Source organism: Poromitra crassiceps (genome assembly GCF_964638095.1).
Source record: "Poromitra crassiceps genome assembly, chromosome: 19".
Lineage (NCBI taxonomy): Eukaryota > Metazoa > Chordata > Actinopteri > Beryciformes > Melamphaidae > Poromitra > Poromitra crassiceps.
Genome location: NC_139646.1, coordinates 20,112,630 through 20,140,388, shown reverse-complemented (window position 1 = coordinate 20,140,388; position 27,759 = coordinate 20,112,630). Strand labels below are relative to the sequence as shown.

Genomic DNA, 27,759 nt, shown 5'->3' with positions numbered 1-27,759 from the left:
ACACCGAGAAACACACACACACACACACACACACACACACACACACACACACACACACACACACACACACACACACACACACAGAAAATGCACTATATACTATATATATATGGTATGCTATATACTTTGAATTGTTGGTACACACACCGAGAAGCACACACACACACACACACACACACACACACACACACACACACACACACACACACACACACACGCACACACACACAAACATTAACATATTTTTACTTCACTGTGTGTCTGAAATACTACTGTCCCTCAGTGCACATTACGTCAAGCCCTCTTATTTTAAACGCCCTGGCAGTTCAAAGCTTGTTGTAGACTTGAGAGTGGCGTGTAGATAAAGTTAGGAAGCTGAAATGGAAGTAGACAAGGAATGCGGGTTATGCGCGGCATGCTAAACTCAGTGACCTTCAAAGTGTTCTCGTCTCCTCCTCCCCCTCGCCACTCTGCGTTTGCTATCTCTGTGTCTGTGTCCCTCTGTCGTCTGTGTTTTGTCTCTGTGTCTGTGTCCCTCTGTGTCCCTCTGTCGTCTGTGTTTTGTCTCTGTGTCTGTGTCCCTCTGTGTCCCTCTGTCGTCTGTGTTTTGTCTCTGTGTCTGTGTCCCTCTGTCGTCTGTGTTTTGTCTCTGTGTCTGTGTCCCTCTGTCGTCTGTGTTTTGTCTCTGTGTCTGTGTCCCTCTGTCGTCTGTGTTTTGTCTCTGTGTCTGTGTCCCTCTGTCGTCTGTGTTTTGTCTCTGTGTCTGTGTCCCTCTGTCGTCTGTGTTTTGTCTCTGTGTCTGTGTCCCTCTGTCGTCTGCGTTTTGTCTCTGTGTCTGTGTCCCTCTGTCGTCTGTGTTTTGTCTCTGTGTCTGTGTCCCTCTGTCGTCTGTGTTTTGTCTCTGTGTCTGTGTCCCTCTGTCGTCTGTGTTTTGTCTCTGTGTCTGTGTCCCTCTGTCGTCTGTGTTTTGTCTCTGTGTCTGTGTCCCTCTGTCGTCTGTGTTTTGTCTCTGTGTCTGTGTCCCTCTGTCGTCTGTGTTTTGTCTCTGTGTCTGTGTCCCTCTGTCGTCTGTGTTTTGTCTCTGTGTCTGTGTCCCTCTGTCGTCTGTGTTTTGTCTCTGTGTCTGTGTCCCTCTGTCGTCTGTGTTTTGTCTCTGTGTCTGTGTCCCTCTGTCGTCTGCGTTTTTGTCTCTGTCTCTCTCGGTCATCGGTGTTTTGTCTCTGTCTCTCTCTGTCGTCGGTGTTTTGTCTCTGCTGCAAGACACACATGCTGAAACAAGGAGGACAATCACAGAATAAGGGCCTGCCTCTATCCCCTCTAACTCTCTTTCTCAATTCAGTTCAGTTCAAGCTGGTGCAATTCATATTGATCTAGTTTAGAGGGCGTTATAGACATGGGAGTTGAAAAACACTGAACACTGAATAGCATTTTTCACATTGTAGGAATTTAGTCATTTGTGGCTCTTATCCAGAATGACAATAGAGCCTTCTCACGGGGGCCATTTTGTGTCGAAAAGGCAGAATAAACACAGGTGCAAGCAAAACACTAATGAGGGTTTCAAACTTCCATGATTGGAATTTAGAAACCCTCATTAGTGTATTGCTTGCACCTGTGTTTATTCTGCCTTTCCGACACAAAATGCCCCCCGTGAAAAGGGTCTATAGACCTACCGGTAATCTCCGCAGTGGCCATTTTGAACTTGAACAGACTTGGGGTGGTGAACTCTACCTGAAAGACTAACTACAGTCTACATGTCCTACTGTTGGGAGAGGATCTTAACTGCTGAGTATTCTGTTCCCACTCCCACACTTCCGTCCAAGAGGAAGTCGTAGTAGTTATTCTGTATGGACATGATATGAATAGTTATGAATGAATCTCTTTTTGTGTCATATTTCGGTATCTCTCTCTGTCTCTCTCTCTCTCTCTCTCTCTCACACACACACACACACACACACACACACACACACACCCCCACACACGTTAGATTTATTTAGAAAGCACCTTTAACAAACGGCTTCAACATAACACGGATTAAAACAAGGGATAGTAATAGACCTTATTCGCTAACCCCGGACAGCGCCATATTGTTGACATACCGTCCTGCAGCTGACAACTATAGTAACGGCCTTATTGTCGTCTCTGTTCCATTACAAAATAGCGATAGTGATGACAGCAATAAAAAACCCAGAGTTTTTGTTTGTATGCTGCCGTTAATGCCTGTAATAATAAACAAAAGAAAAAACGAGGTGAACAGACTTTGCTGTGAGGAGCTGTCAGAAAGTTTCACCTGTCTCTCCCAACTATCCACACATCTCCTGTGCTGCTGACGTATCCTCAGTCTCGCTCCCTTCACGTCTGAGGACGGTAGAGATAGAAACAAACCACGGGGACTTTATTGCTGTCATTACTACAGCCGTGTGTAACGCAGGTCACCATCCGAACACAATTGGAACGATACAGGTAACGCTAACGGCGGCTAGCTTCCTATAAACGCTGCTCTTACATAGGCTGTCACTTAAGAGCTGCTGCGTTATGTCGAGAACATGGCGGCGGTGGGCGTGCCCGTACGTGAGTGACGTCAATCGAATAAGGTCTATACAAAAGAGCTCTCTCTCTCTCTCTCTCTCTCTCTCTCTGTATCTGTCTTCGTTCCTCTCTCTGTATATGGTTCACCATTACCCAACCCTGCATTCACTTCCCCATACTGATTCTGACACTGAGTTGACCCTGTGTCACTGTCCAGTGGCCTGATCTGTGTGTGTGTGTGTGTGTGTGGGTGTGTGGGTGTGGGTGTGGGTGTGTGGGTGTGGGTGTGGGTGTGGGAGTGTGGGTGTGGCGTGTGTGTGTGTGTGTGTGTGTGAGAGATCACAGAGACAGACTGGGGAGATACTGGAGATGGGGAGTGACTGAGACAGAGGCAGACGAGCCATCATTTAGGCCTCTGCAGCCGTTTGCTTGGCTCGTTATTATACAGATGACAGAAGGAGGCGGAGCTTGTTAACAGCCATTACAATCTGATAGGGATGGCACCGAAACAGCAATGGACCCTTTCGTGAGAGCGAGTGTGAGTGAGCGAGTGGACATCTCATCAACGGCCTTTGTCGTTTGCTTGGCATGGGACTGTTGGGCCAGAACGCAGTGTTCTCGGCAAGGCACGTCCACCAAGGGCCCACTGTCCTCGAGGGCCCACAGCGAAGACACGCACTTCAACGATATTGATTGATTGATTGATTGATTGATTGATTCCTCCAGACTTCACATTCGTTCACTGTTGTGTGCAGTCATTACTAAAGCAGCGAGGGAAACAGGCCCTGTATCAGACAGTGAATCAATCCATGCCAAATCATACATCATTAATGACGGTAACAGTCCAGGTCCAATCAGTTCCTTGTGCCAATTATGTTTTTTATCACCAGCCAATCAAAGGCTACGATTTTTATCCGGCGTTTCCGCTGCTGGCCCTGCAGTGCACGGTCCTACCATTAATTGCAAACAATACTTTGAAAGTTATTTAGAATGATTGAAAGCCAAAAAGAATAAGAATGAGTATTTCATTTGGTAAAAAGATGTTATGAATTTTGGAAATGATTACATCTATATTTTTTCAATAGATTTTCAAATGCTCTGGGCTTATTGGAAATGCTTGGATCACACGAGTGACAGTTGACAAAGCCCTTAACAAAATACTATTTTACCACAGGCTACATCTTTTTAAAGGGAGGCTTTGCTAATTATCACCCCACTTTGTATCATTATAATCTCGGTAATATAAGCAGATGGGCTGTGTTTACCTTCTCTATATGTTTTCCACACGGAGAAATATCCTCCATTTGTCTGGCTGCAGAAACTCCACCCCCGCCAGCTGCAAGTCATTAAGGCTCGTTAAGGCTGGCATACCTAAAAAAAACAAAAGCAACATAACCGCCGCCCTGGAAACCGCCTCGACAGCCCTCGAGCAGATTCCGCATCTCGAGCAGAGCTTCCGCATTTCCGTTGTGACGCGTTGTGACGTGAAACGCGTCACAACAGAGCGTTTTGCCAGAGAATGAACTGGGAGCTCTGCCTGTAGGGTAGACTGACGGAAGGTAACGGCTGCCCATCTGCTCATACTACTCTACTGACATTGGCTACATTTACATGGACAGTTTCAATCCTCTTTAACTCAGAATTCGATCCCAATCCTCTTCAAATTTATCTTGTAAACACCTAAAGCAGAATGAAAAAGGCCAATTCGATGTGAAGTCAAATTCGATGTAAGGGGGTGGTGTAGTTCGTTTCTCAATGCGATTGAAGTATTTTTCTATACATGTGAACGCTCTTTCCTCTACGATCCTCTCTAACTCACTGCGGTCTTTCTGCGCATGCCCGTTGTCAGCAATCTCCCTCTCAAGGAAGAGCTCTGTCACACTTCAGGAAGGGAGGGGGAATCACATGGATACATCAAACGCGTCAAACCGCGTCAGACACACCCGGCCCCAGCAGCTAGCGAAACATGGCCGCTTCCAGAGTGGCTGTTGACAGTTTCAAATGATGACAAATCAACCACTTTTGCAACGTGGGGAGGAGGCAGCGGATTTGTTTGGCGTTAACGTTAGCTGTTGTGGTGGCTATGGCTAACTTTAGCTAGCTAGTTGTGGCTACCTTCAACAGGCAGCGCTCCACAAGCTTGTGGTGACGCTAAAACGTTACATGCAAGCTAACGTGAAGCTAGCTGCGGGGCAGTCATGATCTATAACAAAACGAATGCGCACATTTACATAAAAGTCAACATCACATAGTGTCTTTTCTTTAATCTAGAGGCATCATTTTTCAGTCAAAAGTGAAACGGGCATGCGCAGAAAGACTGCAGTGAGTTAGAGAGGATTGAGATTGGATACTATTTTCTCTTGTAAACTCGCAGGAAATAACGATCAATGCGAATTATTTGATTCGAATGATTTCATTTCGAATTAAAAGGCCTCATGTAACCGTAGCCATTGTAAGGATACAAATCTGGTTGAAAAAAACAGCAAAGCCTTCTTCCTTTAAGTCATCACTATGTGGCTGCATGCATACGCTTTAGACGTCAGTCAGAAGGATCTAATAGTAATTCTCAGACTTAGCCACAGAGCCCACGCTCCACACAGAGCCCCACGCTGGCTCTGGAACCTGCGTACACGATGTCAGAGGAAATGGATGGAGAGAGTCTGTACAGACAGAAAGGAGAGACGAGGCTTCAGCAGAGAGATGGAGAGACATGAGGGGGAGTGATAGGTGTGTGTGTGTGTGTGTACTGTATCTGCATCTGCAGCTTCATTTTGAAGAGTGAGTCATTCACACACACACACACACACACACACACACACACACACACACACACACACACTGCTTGGCACCAACAGACTGACACACATGCTTTCATGTATGAGTTGGGAATTCGTCAGTCACAGTTTCACAGGCTGACAGATAATAATCACATATTATTATATCATTCTGATGAGTGAAACACTACGTGTCGAGTGGATGAATGATGAATTTCAAGCTAGACTTTACACAATGACAACCTAAAATTGCTCTCTTCTTGACTAGGAGTAACTTTGTAATATTTAGACTGCTTTGTTTAAAAACAAAAAGCAGTTAAAATAATGATAAAATCACTGGAAAACGATCAATAGTGAAATTGGCAATTGGTTGGCTGAAAAATAACGTTATTTGCAAGGGAGCCTATAACACCTGCACCAAGGGCCCAATATGAGAGTCTGGCTGCTCTTACCCTCACTCTGGTATGGCGGGGTGAAAAAAGGCTCTGTTATCTTTACAACCATCCACCGAAAGTACCAAGCAGGCCTGCTTTATTGCACAATCCAAATGTTCGTCAAAACTTGCCACTAATTTCAGCATGTAGCAACGCTAGCGTTGTTGTTGTTGTTGTTGTATGACAGTGGTGGAGGTATTTGAGAGCACACGCAGGGAGCCGCTCCGACCAAAATGGTCGGCACCAATGGCTGACTGTCTGACTACCTCCATGCTAGCAAGGTTAGCACCGTTAGCTATTTGAACAATCCGACAGCTTAGCCAGGTTATTGTGTGTTTGGACAGGCTGATAGTCGATGGCTCCTGGCCAACTCTCTAATCCACTGTTTGTGTATTTCCTTGTTGGCGCCACACTAGTGTGAACAAGGCCAGCGCTCTGGCTTGATGTGCAAACACACTCTGTGCAACAGCCAGGATTGTATTACCACGTGCCTGGCAGGCTGTGTGCATCCAGCATGCAGGTGTAATATATACAGAAAATACAGCAGTATGACATGCAGAATATTAGAAACTGAGATTCACCCGTCTTCATTTGATCTATTATATCAAATTATATGATTATAAACTTGCTGCTCAAACTGGTAGATGTAACAGGTGAAATCATCAATAAAGAGACTGGGTATGTAGATTAGATCGTTAGGTTTTCTTCTATATCAGACACAGGTTTTTGTTCCTACCTGACATGTTTCGACGGCAATAATTCCGTCTTCATCAGAGGTGTCACTAGATGGTGTGTGACGTGTCTTAAACTGATATAGAAGAAAACCTAACGATCTAAGTAAAGTATAGACACTATGAACCTTTTTGGGGTATGTAGATTGTCAGGCATCACAAAGTAGAATTTGAAGGTTTGAAGGCTGCAGAACCGCGAAATGAAAACACAAGTTAGGCTCCAGGTTGTTGCAGTTTTTTTACGAACCTAAAGCAAGTTTATTTTTCCCTGTTTTCAGGCAGCACACTGACGCTCTTCATCTGACTGCTTGTAGACTACGTGTAGGCCTCATGTAGTGTAGGACTCATGGGTGAATAACTCGTCTCACTATGAGGTGTGGGATTATTGGTGTTAGCCATGATCTTATGTTTGACAGGGCTTTGTTAATCCCCGGGGGGTTACTTAACAAACATATAACATTAATAAAACAATGACAAATACAGATTGTGTGAACACAGCAGGACCAAGATGATTCATGCCTCCAATATTCTTCCAGGTCAGATATATATCCATAAATATATATAAAAGGGATTCTTCCCCTCACTATTTTGTAGTCCCTGTCTGTTATGTTGAGTTTAATCATTTTAATGTCTATAAAGTACGTTATTGAGGCATGCTTTTTGAAAAGTGCTAAACAAAAGTTCTCCCTCAGGCCTGAAGACCTACCTGATCTCAGGGAGGAAGCTGGAGCATGAGGCCCAGTGTGGCTGTTCCCAGCTGGGCCAGCCTGGCGGGAGCCTGCCCTCCTGTCCTCAGCCCCACACCCCGGACCTCATCCCTGGGGGAGCGCAGGCCGCCGAGCCCCTGCTGCCCCACCGACCGGCAGACAGGACCGTGGTAAGTCACAGGGAACGAGTGGGTGTGGAAAATAGAGATGGACGCCTCCGCCATTCAGTCGGTCATGGTTCTTGCCAGTTTCTAAACCAACGGAAGGTGATGTTGACCTATAACACCTGGTTCATGCTCGACCACGTACCTTAGCATTCGTGCTTCTTGTGCCTGAAAACCCAACAAGAAAAAACAAAAAGTAATTGTCCAGTGGTTTGGTTCCTCTCCATTCAATCAGTCCTCGACAGAGGCACATTTACATAACTGTGGATCTGTCCATATTGTTTTTTTTCTTGTGCTGTACCAAAGTGCAGCCAACACGCAACAGTTGTGTTGACTGCAATTACCCATATCTTGACCACGCTTACTCCATCATGTCCATTTTAATGCGAGTTGTGAATGAATGAGAGAGCCCTAACAGGATGTTCACACCATACGCCGAAGCAAGGCTCAAGCAACGCTGAAGCTACAAGTTTCATTTCAGCGTCCTTGTTAACAGGCGAGGCCATTCACACCAGCCACGTGCCACACTCAAGCCACGCTGAAGCGATCGTTCAGGATTCAGTTCTATTTTCGAAACGTGAAGCTGCCAGGCATGAAGTCAATGGAAGTTGTGGGCGGGGTCAAGGCGCGCCGAGTGAGGCGCTGAGGAAAAGAGAGTGCTTCTTGTGTGACCGGTTTAGCGTGAGCTCGGCTTCAGCGTGGCTTTAGCTTCAGCTCTGCTTCTGTTAAAGTCGAGCTGAACCCAAAAATGACTTTTCTTTTCTTTTAGTTCAAATACCTGGGTATGCAGTGCACCTATTTAATAATGTATGCAAACAAAATCACAACAATCTAATTTCTTTAGTTTTTCACACTTTTTCACATCAAAAGTTCATTTTTCAAGGTTTCATTGATAACAGTAATGTACAGTTTGCTGACGTCACCCTGTACTATCAAATTTCTACCCCATTTCAACCAATCATATCACGACATGCAGCTGTCAATCAAATCTTCATTTCTGGATAATTTCCTCTTCCAAATGAAGTCGAAAATGGCACCTAGTGCCTCTCATCTGGCAGAATTCCTATCCCATAAACTAACTACTAACTTGGCCAATTGTTAGAAACATGAACAAAAAACAAAAACTATAATCTCTAAGAATGCAAAAAAATGTAACTGGCTCGTTAAAACGCGCATTCCAGGGATATCGTATCGTTACAGCAACGATAATGGCGCGCGCATCCGAGAGCTTGGTTGTCAGGGGTTGCACCTCGGAGATTCCAGGCCGACGTGCTGCACTCTCCGCTCGGCAACACGAAGGCAGCTGGCTGCCTGCGGGTCGCTGACATCCACTCCTCCCGTCAAAAGGCCCTTCCCGAGGGGAGCGCCACAACACGACTGAATCCCACTCGATTTGGAGGCGGAACACGCCAGGATTGGCCAAAGCCCAATCTAGTCCCCAGAATTGTCAAATAAAATCATCGACATGATACTATGACCCGCCTCTCAACCTGTCATCTTAGACAAACTATGTTTTCAGTCTGAAACGGACTCATTATGCACATGACGAACAGGTTCAGTTCGACTTTAAGCGCCTGGTGTGAACAAACGCTTAGTAAGTTGCTTAGTACTGTGGGAAAGGTGATGATGTCAACGACAGGCATCTTAATGCATCTAGTAGTCCTTTGACCGAGAATAACTGAAGTGTTCACAAAAACGTATGCTTACAGTGCAGTCATCATATAATATGAGTAGAAGGAGGGATGACTCAAACATACGAGTTTGTGTGAGTTTTGTGTCTAATGTAAATGAACCTGTCTTGTCTTGTGGCCCCGCCCCTCTGGTTATCTCTCCAGCCTTCCTGTGCGTCCTGCACTGTGGTTGTGTCAGCAGGGTCAGAGCAGGGGGACGAGGTGGCTGTGCTCAATGGCTGCCAGGAGGAGCATAAGTCCAGCAGTGCCAAGGTAAAACACACACACACACACACACGCACGCGCACACACACACACACACACACACACAGACACACACACAGACACACACACGCACGCGCGCACACACACACACACACACACACACACACACACACACACACACACACACACACACACACACACACACACACACACACACACACACACAGTGACAGCACCATTATGCATTTGTCAATCCTATCATCGACCCTAGCTACCCTACAAACCCCCCAACTAACAATAATAATTGATTGCATTTATATGGCGCTTTTCAAGATCTATCTTCCATGATTGGAAGTTGGAAACCCTCGTTAGTGTTTTGCTTGCACCTGTGTATATCCTGCCACAAAATGGCCCCCGTGAAAAGGGTCTATTAGAGATGGATGGATGGATGGATGATTAGGTGGCCATGATGGAAGGAAGGCCTGAATTTAGCCAGGGCACCGGGGTTACACCCCCCAGGGCACCGGGGTTACACCCCCCAGGGCACCGGGGTTACACCCCCCAGGGCACCGGGGTTACACCCCCCAGGGCACCGGGGTTACGCCCCCCAGGGCACCGGGGTTACACCCCCCAGGGCACCGGGGTTACACCCCCCAGGGCACCGGGGTTACACCCCCCAGGGCACCGGGGTTACACCCCCCAGGGCACCGGGGTTACACCCTCCAGGGCACCGGGGTTACACCCCCCAGGGCACCGGGGTTACACCCCCCAGGGCACCGGGGTTACACCCCCCAGGGCACCGGGGTTACACCCCCCAGGGCACCGGGGTTACACCCTCCAGGGCACCGGGGTTACACCCCCCAGGGCACCGGGGTTACACCCCCCAGGGCACCGGGGTTACACCCCCCAGGGCACCGGGGTTACACCCCCCAGGGCACCGGGGTTACACCCCCCAGGGCACCGGGGTTACACCCCCCAGGGCACCGGGGTTACACCCTCCAGGGCACCGGGGTTACACCCCCCAGGGCACCGGGGTTACACCCTCCAGGGCACCGGGGTTACACCCCCCAGGGCACCGGGGTTACACCCCCCAGGGCACCGGGGTTACACCCCCCAGGGCACCGGGGTTACACCCTCCAGGGCACCGGGGTTACACCCCCCAGGGCACCGGGGTTACACCCCCCAGGGCACCGGGGTTACACCCCTACTCTTGCGCAGAGTGCCGATGGGATCGTTATTGACCACAGAGAGTCAGGACCTCGGTTTAACGTCTCATCCGAAGGATTGTGCTCACTCACACTCTCTTCCTTAACCTTCTCCTTATCTTCTCTTCTCTCCCCTTCTCCTTCTCTTTCCTCTCCTCCTCCTCCTCTCCTCCCTCTCTCCAGTTTGCCCCGGGCCACAGTCCCCGGGCAGCCAACGGTCTGCTGAGTCCTCCTCTGGAGGAGGCGGTGCGGGCCAGCCAGAGCTCCCTGTGCGACATGCTCCAGGAGAAGGAGAAGAAGACCAGCACGAGCACGGGGACCGGCACCAGCTTGGGCATGGCGGGCGGCGCCGGGCCGGCCAGCACGGGCATGGACCACTCAGCCCTCATGCAGCTCCGCGCCAAGAACTTCAGAGAGAAGAGCGACGCCCACTTTGTGGATGTTATCAGGGAGGACAGGTGAGGTCGGGGGGAGTGGAGGTTGGGGTGAAATTAATGAGCTGATACTGCCTGATACTGTGATTTATTCAGTCCTCTTACAATTAATCAAGAACCCATTTATTACCCGTCAAGTTTAATGTGTGGGATGTTTCGCCCTCTGTTGAAATTCATTCATTTCAAAGGAGAGCAGCTGTTATGATATTCTTGAATAGTACTCCTGATATTGTCTGCACTAGCATAAATTCATTGTCTTACTGTACTGTATGATTGTGGTTATATACTGTAAACGGGTCCACAAAATATAGTGATCTAATGATGATCTCTTTCCATGAAATAGACTGACCAAGTGAATCCAGGTGGAGGTTCTTCATATTTTGATCCTGTGTTCTCTCTGGTTCCTAGCCTGATGAAGGATTACTTCTTCAAACCACCCATCAACAAGATCAGCCTCAACTTCCTAGAGAGACCACTGGAGATGGCTTATCGCACCAGCTACCAGGAGGAGGTACACGCACGCACGCATGCACGCACGCATTCACACACACGCACGCACACACACACACACACACACACACACACACACACACACACACACACACACACACACACACACACACACACACACACACACACACACACACTAGTATACTAGTATAATTACTTATGAGAACTTTCCATTACTATATTCATTCCCTAGGTTAGGGCCTAACCTATAACCCTAACCTTAACCCTCACCACTTCTGTCCCATCCTGAGCACTAATCTTAAAATAACTCTTAAACTCTGTGTGTGTGTGTGTGTGTGTGTGTGTGTGTGTGTGTGTGTGTGTGTGTTTCTTTGTGGGTCCCGCTGACATCCCTCCTTTCTCCAAACTAGTATGCCTCTCACTGTTATAATGCCAGTTCCATCTGGCCTGCACTGGTCTAGCACTCTTACAGCCCTCTGCTGTTACACCAGTGTCATTACATGGCACAAAATAAATCACAGATTTTCTTTCTCTCACATTCAACCTCTCAATTAATTGTATTAAATATGTTTGCAGTAATATTCAGTGGCAGTCTCTCCTTTCTTTCTCTACTTGGCTGCAACTTCCTGGCCAAGTTGTAAAGCCTAAACCTGTGACCATTTTCAATTAATCAGTTAATTTATTCTCATTATTTTTAACAAAAATATTTTCTACTTAACCACACCAGTATTGATGGAACGGAGGTTATTTTGTATTCTGGAAATACATTTAGCTGGTTAATTAGTTAATTTGGCTGAACAACTTTAGAATTAGTTGCGCACTTAGTTGTAAACCACTGTAGAAGTGCACTCAGAGAGCGCAGGCCTCTGCCAAGCCTAATAGTCCAGTCTGCTATGATAATTTTGTGAGACGGATTGGATCATAATGGGTTTGTCTCTCCAGGTGAAGAACCAGGTCCAAGTGCAGACCTCTGCCAGTGCCACCTTCAGCTCCTTCCTGGACGTCCTCCTCAGCTGTTTGGTCTTCCTGGCCCTGACCCTGGCATGCTTCCTCCCGCCCCTGGTCAGCCCCGTGGCCGCCGGCCCCCCGGCTCCCGCCGCCCTGGCCATCGCCCCCCTGGCCGGCCTGCTGGAGTTGGCCTCCCTGGTGCTCTCCATACGGTGAGGTGGCTTTAGAGTGTTTCCACACTAGGAACCATTGCTTTTGTTTTCCGAGCCCGAGAACGATTGCCCCCTCCCCTCTCCCCCGCCAGTCCGCTTTCACATTATAATTGTTGTTCTGTCACCGGGCAGGCTTACATCTCTACACACTCTCATACAATAGGGGGCGATATATGCATCTAGTTGGCTTGCGATCAGCCAATAAACACAACAAAGAAGAGTAGGTTAACATTTGCCAAGTGGATTATGTGGATAGTATTGGAGTGGACGACCAGTTTATCCTGGTTAGGAGTTTTGTGTCTGTGATCTACTACAAGAGGTAAATACAAACTTAAAGTTGAGCTGAACCCAACAATGACTTTTCTTTTCTTTTAGTTCAAATACCTGCGTATGCAGTGCACCTATTTAATAATGTATGCAAAAAAAAATCACAAAAATCTAATTTATTTGGTTTTTCACACTTTTTCACATCAAAAGTTCATTTTTCAAGATTTCATTGATAACAGTAATGTACAGTTTGCTGACGTCACCTAGTACTATCAAATTTCTACCCCATTTCAACCAATCATATCACGACATGCAGCTGTCAATCAAATCTTCATTTCAGGATCATTTTCTCTTCCAAATGAAGTAGAAAATGGCGCCTAGTGCCTGTCATCTGGCAGAATTCCTATCCCATAAACTAACTACTAACTTGGCCAATTGTTAGAAACATGAACAAAAAACAAAAACTATAATCTCTAAGAATGCAAAGAAATGTAACTGGCTCGTTAAAACGCGCATTCCAGGAATATCGTATTTACAGAAATAGCGTAAAAGGCGCACGCTTGAGAGCATGGTAGTCAGGGGTCTGTCCTCGGAGATTCCAGGCGGGCGGGCAGCACCCATGCATCGGATTGTCCGCTCGCTCCGCACGAAGCAGCTGCCTGCCTGGTACTCTGCGGATCCCACTCGCGTAGCACGACAACACGCTGAATCCCACTCAATTTGGGGGTGGAACACGCCATGATTGACCAATACCAAAGCCAGTCGACAGAATTGTCAAATCAAATCATCGACATGATACTATGACCCGCCTCTCAACTTGTCATCTCAGACAAATGATGTTTTCAGTCTGAAACGGACTGCGACGCACGTGACGGGTTCAGTTCGACTTTAAAATGTATAGTGGAAAGCGAGTTGTGTTGCTAATAGCCAGTAGTCGTTAGTATTATGGCTAATTTCCACCACATATAACAGCACAGTACAGCTCTACTCGACCTGGTCTTACTCGTCTCTACTTGATATAGACTCTGTTTCCATAGCAAGTTTACTCGCCTCCGCCCACACCTGGTCGTCATAGGGACCGCATATCTGCCCTCCGCCCATAGCCGAAGTAGGCTATAACGTATAACGTTAAAATTAAATCCATACACAGAACTTTTAAACTGTTTATGAAATACTGGTGCCTCTAAATGACCTACAGTGTACATGGGCAAATGTGACAATCGGCTAGGAGAATGGATATCACTTTGTTGTTACTCAAACTCACATGCATGCACTGCGCGTGGGACGGGAGTTGCGCTACAGGGAGAAGGGAAGCCTCTACCCCGGCGGCCTCTCACCAGGCAAGACCGCGGCTTCACTAAACCCCCGCCTCCGGCCTAACACGAGGAGCGGACTTTTTCTCTCTAAAAAACAATTGGAAATCACCGTCATGTTAAAGCTGAGCAAGGAGATCGATTTTATTTCACCAGAGCCGAAGGCAGCAACACAAAAGACTGATGGAAATAACATTAACAGAAGAGAAGGTAAGCTCCACTAAACTGGTATCCAGCATTGACAGTCAGTAGATACAGTAAACATGATTCTGCCTGACCAATCAGTCGTCTGCAGTGTTTTCACGTCACCGTATGGTACCGGGTTCACAGCGCTGGAACCTCAACAAAGCAGGGACCAAAACTAGCACGACTCAACGCCGACTCAACCTGGGCTGTCCACGTTTTTGATCGGTGGAATGAGACAAAAAAGCGAGACGAGCTGGGCGGGGCCGCGCTGATACCAGCGGTGGAAATGGCCCATTAGCGTTTGCTTTCATACCAAATCAGATATCAACAAACTAACGTTAATGCTAACAGCAACACAACTCGATTTTACACGTAACATTTGTCACAGTATATAGAGAACAATACACAAACTCGTATTTACCTCTGTAGGTCACAAAAGTCCCAAACATAGGATAACTGGTCGTCACACTGTAAAGAAATAGCAGTCCACTTCAGTGTTTTGGGACGGCTGTGTTCACACTTGACGTGTTCCTTCCGTCCCCGGGGACACCTGAAGCGTACCCGAGACCACCTTTTCAAGTGGACCCAGGAACGGTTTGCTGTTGTGTGCCCGGGCACAGAACACTGATCAAACAAACCGGACCCGGGGTCAGTTGGGGTCAAGTGTGCTCGGAAACGGTCCTTGCTTCCTAACGTGAAACCACCCTTAGGCAGATGCCATGCAGATGCATGTGGAGGCTGTGTGCAGGGTTGGGAGGGTTACTTTGAAAATGTAATCCGAAACAATTACTAATTACCTGTAAAAAAATAAAAAATAATCACAATAATAAAGTAATGTAACTGATTACCTTCCGTTACTTTTGGATTACTTTTGTTCTGCATTTATAATAATACAACGTGAAAAATAACAATGTCAGCTGGTGCAACTGGCTGCAGACTATTATTTCACAAACTGCTGGGAGTTGGACCCGAGTGTTCTAATGTGTGCGCATCGTTCTTTATTTTAAAATGCATTTTAAAATTGTAATCTGCTGGTAATCCCAATTTGTACTAAATGTAACTGTAATCTTCTTTTCTGTAACTGTAAGGGATTACAGTTACCGCTTCTTTGTTGTAATCTGATTTGTAAAATCCCGTTAACATCTAAACCTGGCTGTGTGTATACAGTATGTGGATGTGTCTCTGGGTGTGTGACTAGCGTACCAATTAGGGTTGAACCGATGGGATTGCTGTTGCTGATATTGTGTGCCGATATTCATTATTTCAAACTTCAATTATGTTTTCATGCCACAAAACAACAAGGCTTCAGTGTTTCCCCCCAGAATTGTATTCTTGGCAGGGTGGGAAAGCCTCTAAAACATCATGTGAAGCTGTGGTTTTCCATCCTGTGCCATGGAGACCCAAGAGTGCACAGGTTTCCAAATTGGCTGCTGTCATGTTTGGTTGGAATAAAAACCTGCAGACTCTTTAGACCTCAGTGGCACAGGGTTGAAAACCACTAACTTAAACCATCGTACGACACTACACCTCTCCACTAAAACCCATACAAGGGATTTTTGGCTCACACACCACTCTGGAGTAGGGGTGGGAATCGCAGAGGTAGTCATGACGACACCAATCGATACTATGACGATACGTTGCCCGTGATAACTGGACGGCACGGTGGCTCAGTGGTTAACACTGTTGCCTCACAGCAAGAAGGTCCCGGGTTCGAACCCCGGTCCGGCCCAGGTCCTTTCTGTGTGGAGTTTGCATGTTCTCCCCGTGTCCGTGTGGGTTTTCTCCGGGTGCTCCAGTTTCCTCCCACCATCAAGAAAGACATGTATGTTAGGGTTAAGACTCCTGTCAGTGCCCCTGACCAAGGTACTGGCAAAAAGAACTGGAGTTGGTCCCCGGGCGCTGCACAGTGGCTGCCCACTGCTCCTAGTTCTAGGAAGGTTCCTAGTAGAGGATGGGTCAAATGCAGAGGATGAATTTCCCCAAGGGGATAAATAAAGGATAACTTAACTTAACTTAACGATGCTATCACGATGCAGTGATTCTGCGATACTCGATACATTGCAGGACAGTTAATCTATGGTACATCGCGATATCTGTGTAGCCGAAGAAGAAGAAAAAATACCCCTGCAAAAAGCAGGACTTATGTGTTTATTCGCTGCATTGTGGTGTCAGTTTCACAGAATTTGACAACTTTAACCAATATTTTATTTATTATATTCGAGGGCACTTCAGAATCACAGTCAGGGGTTTCCAGAACAACCCACACTCTTCCACAGCCTCCCTCCCACCACACATATGAACAGGAAGGGAACAGATATAACATGAATCTGGGAAGAAGGGGGACAAGAAGAAAAATAATAAAATACAAATAAATCAATAATTTGACAACTGAGATGAAACAATGTACAACAAAGTGCATAGAGTCTTTGCTTAGTGTGCTTCTGTCTGCCTCAGACTACACAAATTCAGCCTGATATTAACACGATTTGGTCACAGGCCCGACCAGGACCATCGGGAACGACGAACGGGCGTCTTTACTCTTGTAGTGTGACATCATGAAAGACCAGTGTGTCGTGGCATCTGGGACACCTCACGACACCCCGACAAAAAGACTAGCATGCCAGTCTTTTTGGTCTTCTCTTGCCTACATTACGACAAGTTCCTTTAGACCTCAGCTTGAAGTGCGGCTTCTGGGGCGGTGCTGCTACCCTGTGCTGTCTGTCTTGCCTGCCTGTGCGCTGGCAGTCCTCTTTTCGCTCCGTGAGTTATCAATTATGATGTTGTTTTTCACTGCGTGAGAAAACTTGTGGCTTTTTGGGTCGTTCGTGAAAGACAAAAAAATATTGTGTAGTCTGATCTTGGCTTTAACGCACGCGCACACACACGCACACACACACGCACGCACGCACACGCACGCACATGCACACACACGCACACACGCACACGCACACGCACGCACGCAGACTGCAACTTGTCCATGTCAACTTGTCCATGTCAACATAATTCCAATGTAAAATAGCCATAAACTGGCAAAAGACCGAACTGCCAGAAAGCAGTTCTGGCAGTTCGGAGTTAAAATTTGTTCTGGAGTTAAAATGTTTAAAGGAAGCATACAACTATGCCTCACAAAAATATTTTCAATCTGTGCAATTTAAGTTTACAGAAGAAAAGAAATCTATGCAGAAAAAGAAAATACACATCTCAGTGCTTATTGATTGATTTGATCAATGTATTTATTTATTAACAAGCATAACCAACTTGTCTTACATAAATCTAGATACATTTCAGTGCTTACCTACTTGTTTTATGTAAATAAAAATAGAAAATATCAATATTTGGCAATTGGCACCAGTGTATTGATAACATATCACAAGAGGAAGTATAATCCTATATTCCAGTATCAATATTTTGTCCCACCGCTACTCTGGAGTCATTTCTCTGTTCGGACATTGGCTTGATAAATAAAGGTGAAATAAAATAAAATAGAAGTAAATTGATAAATTGTCAACCTGATACAGTTATACACTTACTGGTCGAACTCTGGTACCAAACCTAAAGAATATATGAGTATGAGTATGAGTATCTTGCTGGTCTTGATGCAGCTTTCTTGGCGGGTCTTTGTCTCAGTGAGACTACCTGGTTAAAGGCTGAATAAATACTGATAAGCCTTAGGATTTATACTTTTGCTCTTCCTCAGATGACGCTCAGATGTCTAACTCTTCTACCCTTTTCTCCTGTCTTCTCTCCACTTTTGACACACCCACCCCTCTTCTCCCCTGCAGTATGGCCTTCTACCTGGAGGAGGTGATGAGCTGTACGCGCTCCCTGCTCAGAGCGGTCTCCGGCTGGATCCCCCGTCATGTGATCGGGGCCGTGTTGGTCTCACTTCCTGCCGTCTCCGTCTTCTCCCACCTCACCTGCACACTCCACCTGCCTATCCAGGTAACAGGGACAACATGAGGGTGACGTGTGTGTGTGTGTGTGGGGGGGGGGGGTGTAGTAACAGATGAAAAAGACTGTATGGGTGCATGCATCGGAGGTGTGTGTGTGTGTGTGTGTGTGTGTGTGTGTGTGTGTGTGCGCGTGCGCGCGCGTGTGTGTTTCATGTTACGTAATTCCTGTAATGTTTCAAATAAAAGTTGTAGAGAACTGGGAAGCTTTTAATGGCTGTAATCAGCGACTCGTCCATTTTGCTCTTACCAAGCAGAACTGTTAAATTAAATTGCATTGACTGTTGATGACTGATGATCACGAAAAGTTCAGCCATGGCCAACTTTTCTTGGTGACCAGCTGTTTTACCATCCTGACACCTTTCCATGGTCACTCAGCTGATTACCATGCTGACACCTGACAATTGAATGACAACGATTCTGAAGTAATTCACGAAACCAGCACCCACAGATACAGTATTTTCCAATGTTTGTTGAATTCTGCAGGTCCTTGCACTTACTATTACCTTTATTACTTGTACTACCGAGACTACACTATTGCTACTATTACTGCTGTTGCTACTATCACAGCTTCTACCTACTACTACTACTATTGATACTGCTGCTACTAAAACGGCTGCCTCTACTGCTGCTGCCGCCGCTACTACAACTACTACCTCTACTGCTGCTGCTGCTACTACTGCTGCTAATTGTAGTAGTCATACTCGTGATTTCCAAGCTGTGATGCTTTGCCCTCTTTGATATACCTAAGCCAAAGCAAGCAGAGGGAAGTCGGGCGGGTTGAACCCTTGCCCGTGGCGGTCTGAAGCCAAAGATCCTTTGAGAGCATGCAGAGCCGTTAGCTGGCATTAGCACTGATAGGAACTGTAGAAGGAAAACAACCAAGAGGCTTCAGGAGGCTTCGCCTGTGGACCTTGGCACCAGAGATGTTGACATTTCTTCCTCTCTGAATCGTGTATGTGAGAAGATTGAGAGCAGCCGTAGTCTGCAGCTTTGAGTCGAGGCCATCCATATGACCATATCCAGCTCTCTATAAGTTTGACTCTTCCTCTTCCAGCTTCAAGAGCCCTGGCTGCTTGCAAGATGTGTGGTGTTTTGCTTTTTGCTCTTTTTTTTGCCCCCCCCCCCCCCCCCCCCCCCGAAAATTCAACACCCCATTTCTCTATCCATTTCTGTCCCGCCCTGCTCCCCCTCTCTTTCTCTCCCCGTCTCTCTCTCCCACACGCCTCCTTCAGGGCCTGCAGATCAAAGCGGTAGTCCCAGGGAGAACGCTTAATTAGATAGGCAGTTTTCTGGGCCTTTATGCCTTTGAAGATATTAAGACCCAATAGCGGCGCTAGAGGGGTTGCATGGCTGGGAGATAGAGGGAGGACGTGTGTGTGTGTGCGTGTGTGTGTGTGTGTGTGTGTGTGTGTGTGTGTGTGTGTGTGTGTGTGTGCGTGCGCGTGGGTGTGTGCGCGTGCGTGTGTGTGTGAGAGAGAGAAAGAGAGAGAGAGAGAGAGAGATGTTATCCTGGCAATGTCATCATTAACAAATCTGTGCCCAAATGATTACTGCTGTGTGTATATTAGAATAGATTTGCGTCCCCAAATGCACGAAGCTACCAAGGCGGCCCAAGACAAGGATTTTCTGAAGATGCAGAATATCAAATGCAGAAAATCACCTCAAGATACCTATAGCAAAAAGCTAAATTAGGTATTTACTCTGCTCTGACATGGAAAAAACTACCCGTGTATTTATTGCATCAAGATTATATATTTTCAATGGACTGTTTTCTGGCTCTGAGGGGCTGCGCTTAATGTAAACTCCATTGAAATAAAGTCCAAGTATTTAAATAATAATAATAATAATAATAATAATAATAATTTGTTTATTTTATATAGCACTTTTCAATGACCCAGAATGAAGGGAGGATGGTATTTGTTGAACTCAGCCCGTCGGCAAATGTACTTTTATCGTAAGCGTTAAAGTAACGTTGACAATACCTTAATGAAAATGTTTTATTCCTGTTTTATTGAATCAGTCTTCACATTGTCCTTTGTTAGCTGGTACGGCTCACTTAACCTCACTTAACCTCACTTACCCTCAGACTCACTTAACCTCACTTACCCTCAGACTCACTTAACCTCACTTACCCTCAGACTCACTTAACCTCACTTACCCTCAGACTCACTTAACCTCACTTACCCTCAGACTCACTTAACCTCACTTACCCTCACTTAGCTGGTACGGCTCACTTAACCTCAGACTCACTTAACCTCACTTACCCTCAGACTCACTTAACCTCACTTACCCTCAGGCTCACTTAACTTCACTTACCCTCAGGCTCACTTAACCTCACTTACCCTCAGGCTCACTTAACCTCACTTACCCTCAGGCTCACTTAACCTCACTTACCCTCAGGCTCACTTAACCTCACTTACCCTCAGGCTCACTTAACCTCACTTACCCTCAGGCTCACTTAACCTCACTTACCCTCAGACTCACTTAACCTCACTTACCCTCAGAAATGGAAACAGATTGCAGGCTATCGTCAAAATTGTGCAGGAAAATTGCAGGCCCTAATTGACCTTCCTCATCTGGACAACGTCAGGACTTTGAAGAAGGCCCAGTCAGTCCTGGCTGCTCCTAGCCACCTTCTGTCCAAGCTGCTTCTGCCTGGCTGCTCCTAGCCACCTTCTGTCCAAGCTGCTTCTGCCTGGCTGCTCCTAGCCACCTTCTGTCCAAGCTGCTTCTGCCTGGCTGCTCCTAGCCACCTTCTGTCCAAGCTGCTTCTGCCTGGCTGCTCCTAGCCACCTTCTGTCCAAGCTGCTTCTGCCTGGCTGCTCCTAGCCACCTTCTGTCCATGCTGCTTCTGCCTGGCTGCTCCTAGCCACATTCTGTCCAAGCTGCTTCTGCCTGGCTGCAGATACTATCTGCCAATAGACTTGAGAACTCATTTGTCCCTGTTGCCATTGGCCTTTTTAATAATTTGTACTTTATACTGTATTTGTTGTCGATTCATTATTGTTGGTCTGATGGTTATGTGGTTACTGCTGGCTGGCTGTACAACAGATTGCCCCTCTGGGATAATAAAGATAACCTTGAACCTTGAATCTCATATCTCATGTCAGCTTGCCCATAAGCTAACAAGGGCTATTCATAGTTTGATACAGAGAAAGAGGGCAGTACAAAAGTCATAATTTGCAAATGGCAAGAAAAAGATAATTTCAGCTGTATATCTTGTGTGCTAACGTAGCCAGATATCAGTACACACAAACTGCGGTCTTACATGTTGAATTGCAATTGAGTTGGTTGTGTTTTAATTGCCTTTATTGTGTTCTTTATTGCTTTGAGAAACACATAATGGCCCATCTTCTTTTCTCCAGGTGACAATGTTCCTGTGCTGTGCCACCATCCTGGCCATCATCCAGTACTGCAACTTCTGTCAGTTGAGTTTCTGGATGCGCTCGGTACTGGCCACCGCTACAGGAGTCACGCTGCTGCTGCTGCTCTACAGCCCCCTCCACAGGAGCAGGTGGGCAGCTACAGTCCTCACACACATGCACGCACTCACGCACGCACACGCACACACACACACACACACACACACACACACACACACACACACACACACAGACGCAAATATGCACACACTCGTAAACCAGCACAAGCACACAATGACATACTCATACAAGTGTGTATACACAAATGCACACATGTACAGTGTAAACACACACACACACACACACACACACACACACACACACACACACACACACACACACACACACACACACACAAGTGCAAACATATGCATGCAAACACATTTAATATGTACTTAGTTGAAGCAGCTTGGTGGAACTGCGAGGTAGCAAATAGTAGCTACATACAAGTGAAGTGTACACAAGCACTGGTCACTCTCACAGTTCAAGCTAAATACCTAAGGTGTTGATGTATGCCGTGGCAATCATCTACAAGTAGCCTGTAAATGAACATGGCAGACACAGACAATGTTAAAATGCTTTACAAACTTAAAGGAACACTCTGCCGATTTTCAACCAGCTTTGTATCATTAGAACATCAGTAGTATATCAGAAAACTGCAAACTGTTTTGAAGTCATTAATTTAGTTTGACAGTTATTGAGAGTTGATTTGAGTTAAGTTGTGGACCAGTAATGTAATTCATGCACAAATGACATCACTGGTTCCACAACTTTACTCAAATCAACTCTCAATAACTGTCAACTTAAATGAACGACTTCAAACCTGTTTACAGTTTTCTGATATACCGGTACTACTGATGTTCGAATGTTACAAAGCCGGTTGAAAATCGGCGGAGTGTCCCTTTAAGGCTTTGTGTTTGGCATTTATATATATTTATATATATATACATACATATATATATACATATATATATATATATATTTGCAATTATCCACCCTTATTTAGCTGTAGCCAACCTTCCTGGTGTAACTATGAAATGACCCATGCAGCACCACTAAGGTCTGTCTTGTAATAGAGCCATAAGTTTGTGCTCTACATTCATTAGTGAATTCATACATAAATTCACCAGCGCGTATGACCAAAATAACCTCTCAGCTTGTTATAGATAGTTACAATTCAATTGTGCAATTAAGCCAATTGGATTTGAACCATTTGCTCTGAGAGGACTCATTCAGCCAGCAGATATATGTGTCATTCATGTCATTCATCTGTGTGTGTGCGTGTGCGTGTGTGTGTGTGTGTGTGTGTGTGTGTGTGTGTGTGTGTAAATGTGACCACTCCTCTCTTCTAACCGACACCACCCTCCTCTCTTTCAGCTCTGGTAATAACAGCTTGCCTGCGCTTGGGTGAGTGTCGCCGTGGAAACAGAGAAGTTTGATGGATGAGAGACATTTGAGGGGTCAACAGGAGTGATGGCCCTCTTTTATGTTTCAATAACCGCAGCTCTCTCACTCTCTCTCTCACTCTCTCTCTCTCTCTCTCTCTCTCTCTCTCTCTCTCTCACTCTCTCTCTCTCTCTCTCTCTCTCTCTCTCTCTCTCTCTCTCTCTCTCGCTCTCTCTCTCTCTTGCTCATTCTCACGCGTTCCTGCTTTTTATTCACCACCTTCTCTTGCTCTCTCTCTCGCGCACACACGCGCTCTCTCACACTCTCTCTCGCTCTCTCGCTCTCTCTCGCTCTCTCTCTCTCTCTCTCTCACTCATTCTCATGCGTTCCTGCTTTTTATTCCCCACCTTCTCTCGCTCTCTCTCACACGGCACGTTCAGCAGCTGTAATGGCTGCTAAATGTCACCAGTGCTTGGAAATGACTCACACAGCCAGCGCAGCCTCGCTTTTTCTATTAAAGCCACAGGTTAGCTAGCTGCCCTGCTGAGGCAGAGCGAGAGACACTGACAAGCACAAGCACTTTCTTTCTTTCTTTCTTCATCAGTTTGCATTTTCATACAGGATACAGTTAAAGAAACAGTTCACCCAAAATTCTCTCATCGTCTGCTCACCCTCATGCCAGTGAAACACAGGTGAAGTTTGTCCATATTAACACACAGGGAGGTTGGCAGCACCACTGGAGAGAAAACCAGTCACCACTGACTTCTGTGCACAGTCCAACTGAAGTCAGTGGTGACTGGTTGAGGAGATGACAGCATTTTCATTTTGGGGTGAACTGTTCCTTTAAGTCGTAGTTTGTATGCCTTCACGAAGGTCTATAGATTGACTCACTTTCTTCTTTGGTAAATTCGTGCTTTTTTTTGCCTGACATGGAAGAAAATGGAAAGATTTTGTGATATGTTTTTGATAGTACTGTAGTGGAAATGTGAAATGCACTATCTATGTATAGTTCAGTATTACAGGTAGGTGTCCCACTAACTGCTGCCTATCAACAGCCCTCCTCCTGTGTCTTATCCTTCTGTCTCTGTCACACCTGTCCTTTCCTTTCTTCTTTGAAGGCAGAGGGGCGGTCCTCTCTCCTCCTTAGTATGTTGTCTTCATTGAGACAGGAAGACAGTTGTGACGGACAGGAGAGACACAGGAGAGATGGCTGTGGCAGGATTAGTGGAACATGTGGCTTCAGCGGTGGGGGTTTTGCAGGAAAGATCCACCCACAGATGCTTGTCCGCTGAGTACGCCTACATGCACCCCAGATACTCCGGTTACTAAGAGCTATCTGCTTAAAGGAGAATTTCGTTTTTTTTAACCTGGAGCCCTCTCCTCACATTCATTATTATCTGACGACTCACCCAGTGTTCTTGTTCTTGCGTTTTTGTCCGTCTTAGGCGTTGTTTTGAGATCAATAGTGTCCAAGCCAGTCCTAGAATGGAGCTCCGTGGGGGCCACGTGGCAGCGTGCTTTTCATCCATGTAAATAGACAGTTTTATTCCCGTTTTCGACGCATATCATCATAAACTGATCCCTAAAGAACGATCAAACTGCTATTCTCCCCCCGAGCTCTTTTCAGCGGTAGTTACAGGCATCCCATTTTCGCCTGTCGGGTCAGTGAGACACAACTCTCGTCAAGTCAGTCCACAGGCCAGCGGCAGGAAAGTCTCGCGGTACTTAGCTCTATCCTTCATTTCCTTGCTCTGCTATCTCTTTGAGCCCAAACTGATCTCTTTTCACTTTTGCCCTGTCTCTTCTTTTTGCTGATCCTCCTATCTCCATGTCTCATGCCCTGGCTCCTGTCTCCCTCAGTGTTAACGTGACCGCTCTGAGCGATGGAGGCTCAGCGTCAACCACTCCAGAGCCGCGCCCCGACTCTCCGCTGCGACCTCTTGACCTCTTGGTCCCAGAGGCCGTGCTGGCCTTCTTCCTGCTCCTGCTCCTGGTCTGGTTCCTCAACCGGGAGTTCGAGGTCAGCTACCGCCTCCATTACCATGGCAACGTGGAGGCCGACAAGCACCGCTTCAAGATCCAGATGATGCGAGACCAGGCGGAGTGGTTACTGGGCAACATCATCCCCATCCATGTCGCTGAGCAACTCAAGGTTGTTGTTTTTTTAGAAAAAACACATGAACTTCACATGCGAACATATGCGATTTCACATGTGAACATGTGAAAACATGTTAAATTTCACATGCGAAAACGTGTGAAACCATGAAAAACCATGGGAAGCATGTGGTGTTGGAACATTTTCACATTTGAAATGTGTGAAACCCATGTAAATGTTCTTTCCCATATGTGCTCCACATGTGGAAAACATGTTGCTATACAACACGTGATAACATGTTTTCCACATGTGAAAATATTCCAAAACCACACACTTCCCATGGGTTTCACATGTGTTGCACATGTTTTCACATGTGAACCTCATGTGTTTTTTATTTTTATTTTAAAGGAAAACTGGCAGTCCATCACTCTTCTTTTTCTTGAATGATACTGAGAGTAGAACAGCTCAAAGTCACACCGAGTAAGAAGACAGCAAAGAAAGTTGTCATGGGATTTGATGGTAGGCCAGTAGGGAGAAGACTAGAGGATAATCCTACTCACTGTACCATCACTGGTCACAGCCAGCTAGTGTTTGGCTTTTTTCAAGGAACGAGAAAATCATTTCAATAATAGACCACTGAAGTGGTGTCACATTTTGTCTGGTTCCTTTTAGGATCTCTGGTTCCCGTCGTTGTTGTTTGTTCCAATTGTTTTGTCCTTTAACCCATTGATACCTGATGCGGCATTTGTGTGTGTATCCCTTTAAGACCGCGAACCGCGTTAACGCGGTTCGCGGTCTTAAAGGGATACGCACACAAATGAGGGATATACACGCAAATGCTGCATCAGGTATCAATGGGTTAAATATGTGAAACCACCACAAACTAGGTGTGGATGTTGTGTCACAGGAGCCACCTCTCTATGCTAGAACCTGCATCAGATGCTCGTCGGCGTCAAATACTGAAATGCTAAGCTTTTTTACATTGTTTCATCACACACAGATTCAAAACGGGTCCACACACACCTCAACAAATAAAGAAATTCATATTAAATCCAAAGATCTTAAGGAAAATAGTCCCTTTTGGCCTTGGACATAGTTAGAGGCAATCATTTACAGCCCTATTCATTTTTCCATTAGTCTGACAAGGCGATGAAACCAGCAATCCCTTATTTGGAAGGATAATTTACGTCAGGCTTCAATGGTCTATACAGAGATACACACCTTGGAAACCAAAATCCTTAAATTAAAAGCATTTCTCTCACAATAAGTGTTCTTTGTAATACCATCATCTCCCCGTGTCTCTTCAGGTGACGCAGAGTTACTCCAAGAACCACGACAGCGCGGGCGTGATCTTCGCCAGCATCGTGAACTTCAGCGAGTTCTACGAGGAGAGCTACGAGGGCGGCAAAGAGTGCTACCGCGTCCTCAACGAGCTGATCGGAGACTTCGACGAGCTCCTGCGCAAGCCCGAGTTCGCCAACGTGGAGAAGATCAAGACGATCGGCGCCACCTACATGGCGGCGTCGGGACTGAACGTCCAGCAGCTGGCCGACAGCGACGGCGACGACCCGCACGCCCACCTGAGGGCGCTGTTCGACTTCGCCCTGGACATGATGGGCGTCCTGGACGACTTCAACAAGAACATGCTGGGCTTCGGCTTCAAGCTCCGCATCGGGTTCAACCACGGGCCGCTGACGGCCGGCGTGATCGGCACCACCAAGCTGCTCTACGACATCTGGGGAGACACGGTGAACATCGCCAGCCGCATGGACTCCACCGGCGTGGAGTGCCGGGTGCAGGTGAGCGAGGAGAGCCATGCCGTGCTCAGCGCCATGGGCCTAGAGTTTGACTACAGAGGTACCGTAAATGTAAAAGGCAAAGGACAAATGAGGACCTTTCTGTACCCCAAAAGCGGGGAAAGCGTACCGGGATGCCAAGACCAAGATGCGTCCACGGCAGCACCAGCCAATAAGACTTTGGAATCTGTTGCCACGGCAACAGCTCTTCCTCCCTGTAACGTTACTCCTCCTTCTCACACTCCTCAACCCCAACGCGGCGCTGCAGGGCCGGGGCCTGTCCCAGCCGAGCCCACAGAGGCGAGGGAGGAGGGCTACAGGGACGCTACGCCCCTCGGCGGGCGACCCCCCACCACAGACTTTTGCTCCCCTCCCCTCCCAGAACTACACCCAGAACCCGGCGCCTCCCCAGTGCAGCCCGCGCCTCTCGCACTTCAAGAGGAGGAGGAGGACGAAGAGGAGGAGGCCGACGACGAACTGGAGAAACTCAACGAGGAGTTTTACTCTCGTCTCTGATCCGTCCTCTTCCCCCCTCCCCCCCTGCTGCTCCCGACTGCTGTCTCTCCAGGTCCGTCTCTGCCTGTCTGTAGGCATAGTGGGTGGGGTCTCTCCAGGTCCGTCTCTGCCTGTCTGTAGGCATAGTGGGCGGGGTCTCTCCAGGTCCGTCTGACTGTCTGTAGGCATAGTGGGCGGGGTCTCTCCATGTCCGTCTGCCTGTCTGTAGGCATAGTGGGCGGGACATTCCTTACTTTAGGCGAGGGTGAGGTCTCTTCTCCTTCTCCAGAAGTAGTAGGCATGGATGAAGAAGAGGGAGTCGGTCCTTCCGTGTGTTTGGACGCA

General features: G+C 46.9%; 1 protein-coding gene across 1 annotated transcript in view; it reads left to right on the top strand.

Annotated features, from left to right (window-relative positions):
* LOC310793740 (adenylate cyclase 9) overlaps positions 1–27,435 on the top strand; it is a gene marked incomplete at its 3' end in the record, with an annotated part of 60,835 nt that extends 33,400 nt beyond the window's left edge. The window contains exons 2-11 of the mRNA XM_083655614.1: positions 7,158–7,342; positions 9,172–9,279; positions 10,620–10,894; positions 11,279–11,381; positions 12,284–12,501; positions 18,050–18,209; positions 21,586–21,734; positions 23,020–23,049; positions 24,889–25,180; positions 26,431–27,435. Coding sequence (XP_083511740.1) covers positions 7,158–7,342; positions 9,172–9,279; positions 10,620–10,894; positions 11,279–11,381; positions 12,284–12,501; positions 18,050–18,209; positions 21,586–21,734; positions 23,020–23,049; positions 24,889–25,180; positions 26,431–27,435 — 2,525 coding nt within the window. The remainder of the gene's footprint in view (positions 1–7,157; positions 7,343–9,171; positions 9,280–10,619; positions 10,895–11,278; positions 11,382–12,283; positions 12,502–18,049; positions 18,210–21,585; positions 21,735–23,019; positions 23,050–24,888; positions 25,181–26,430) is intronic.
* Positions 27,436–27,759: the final 324 nt, after the last annotated feature.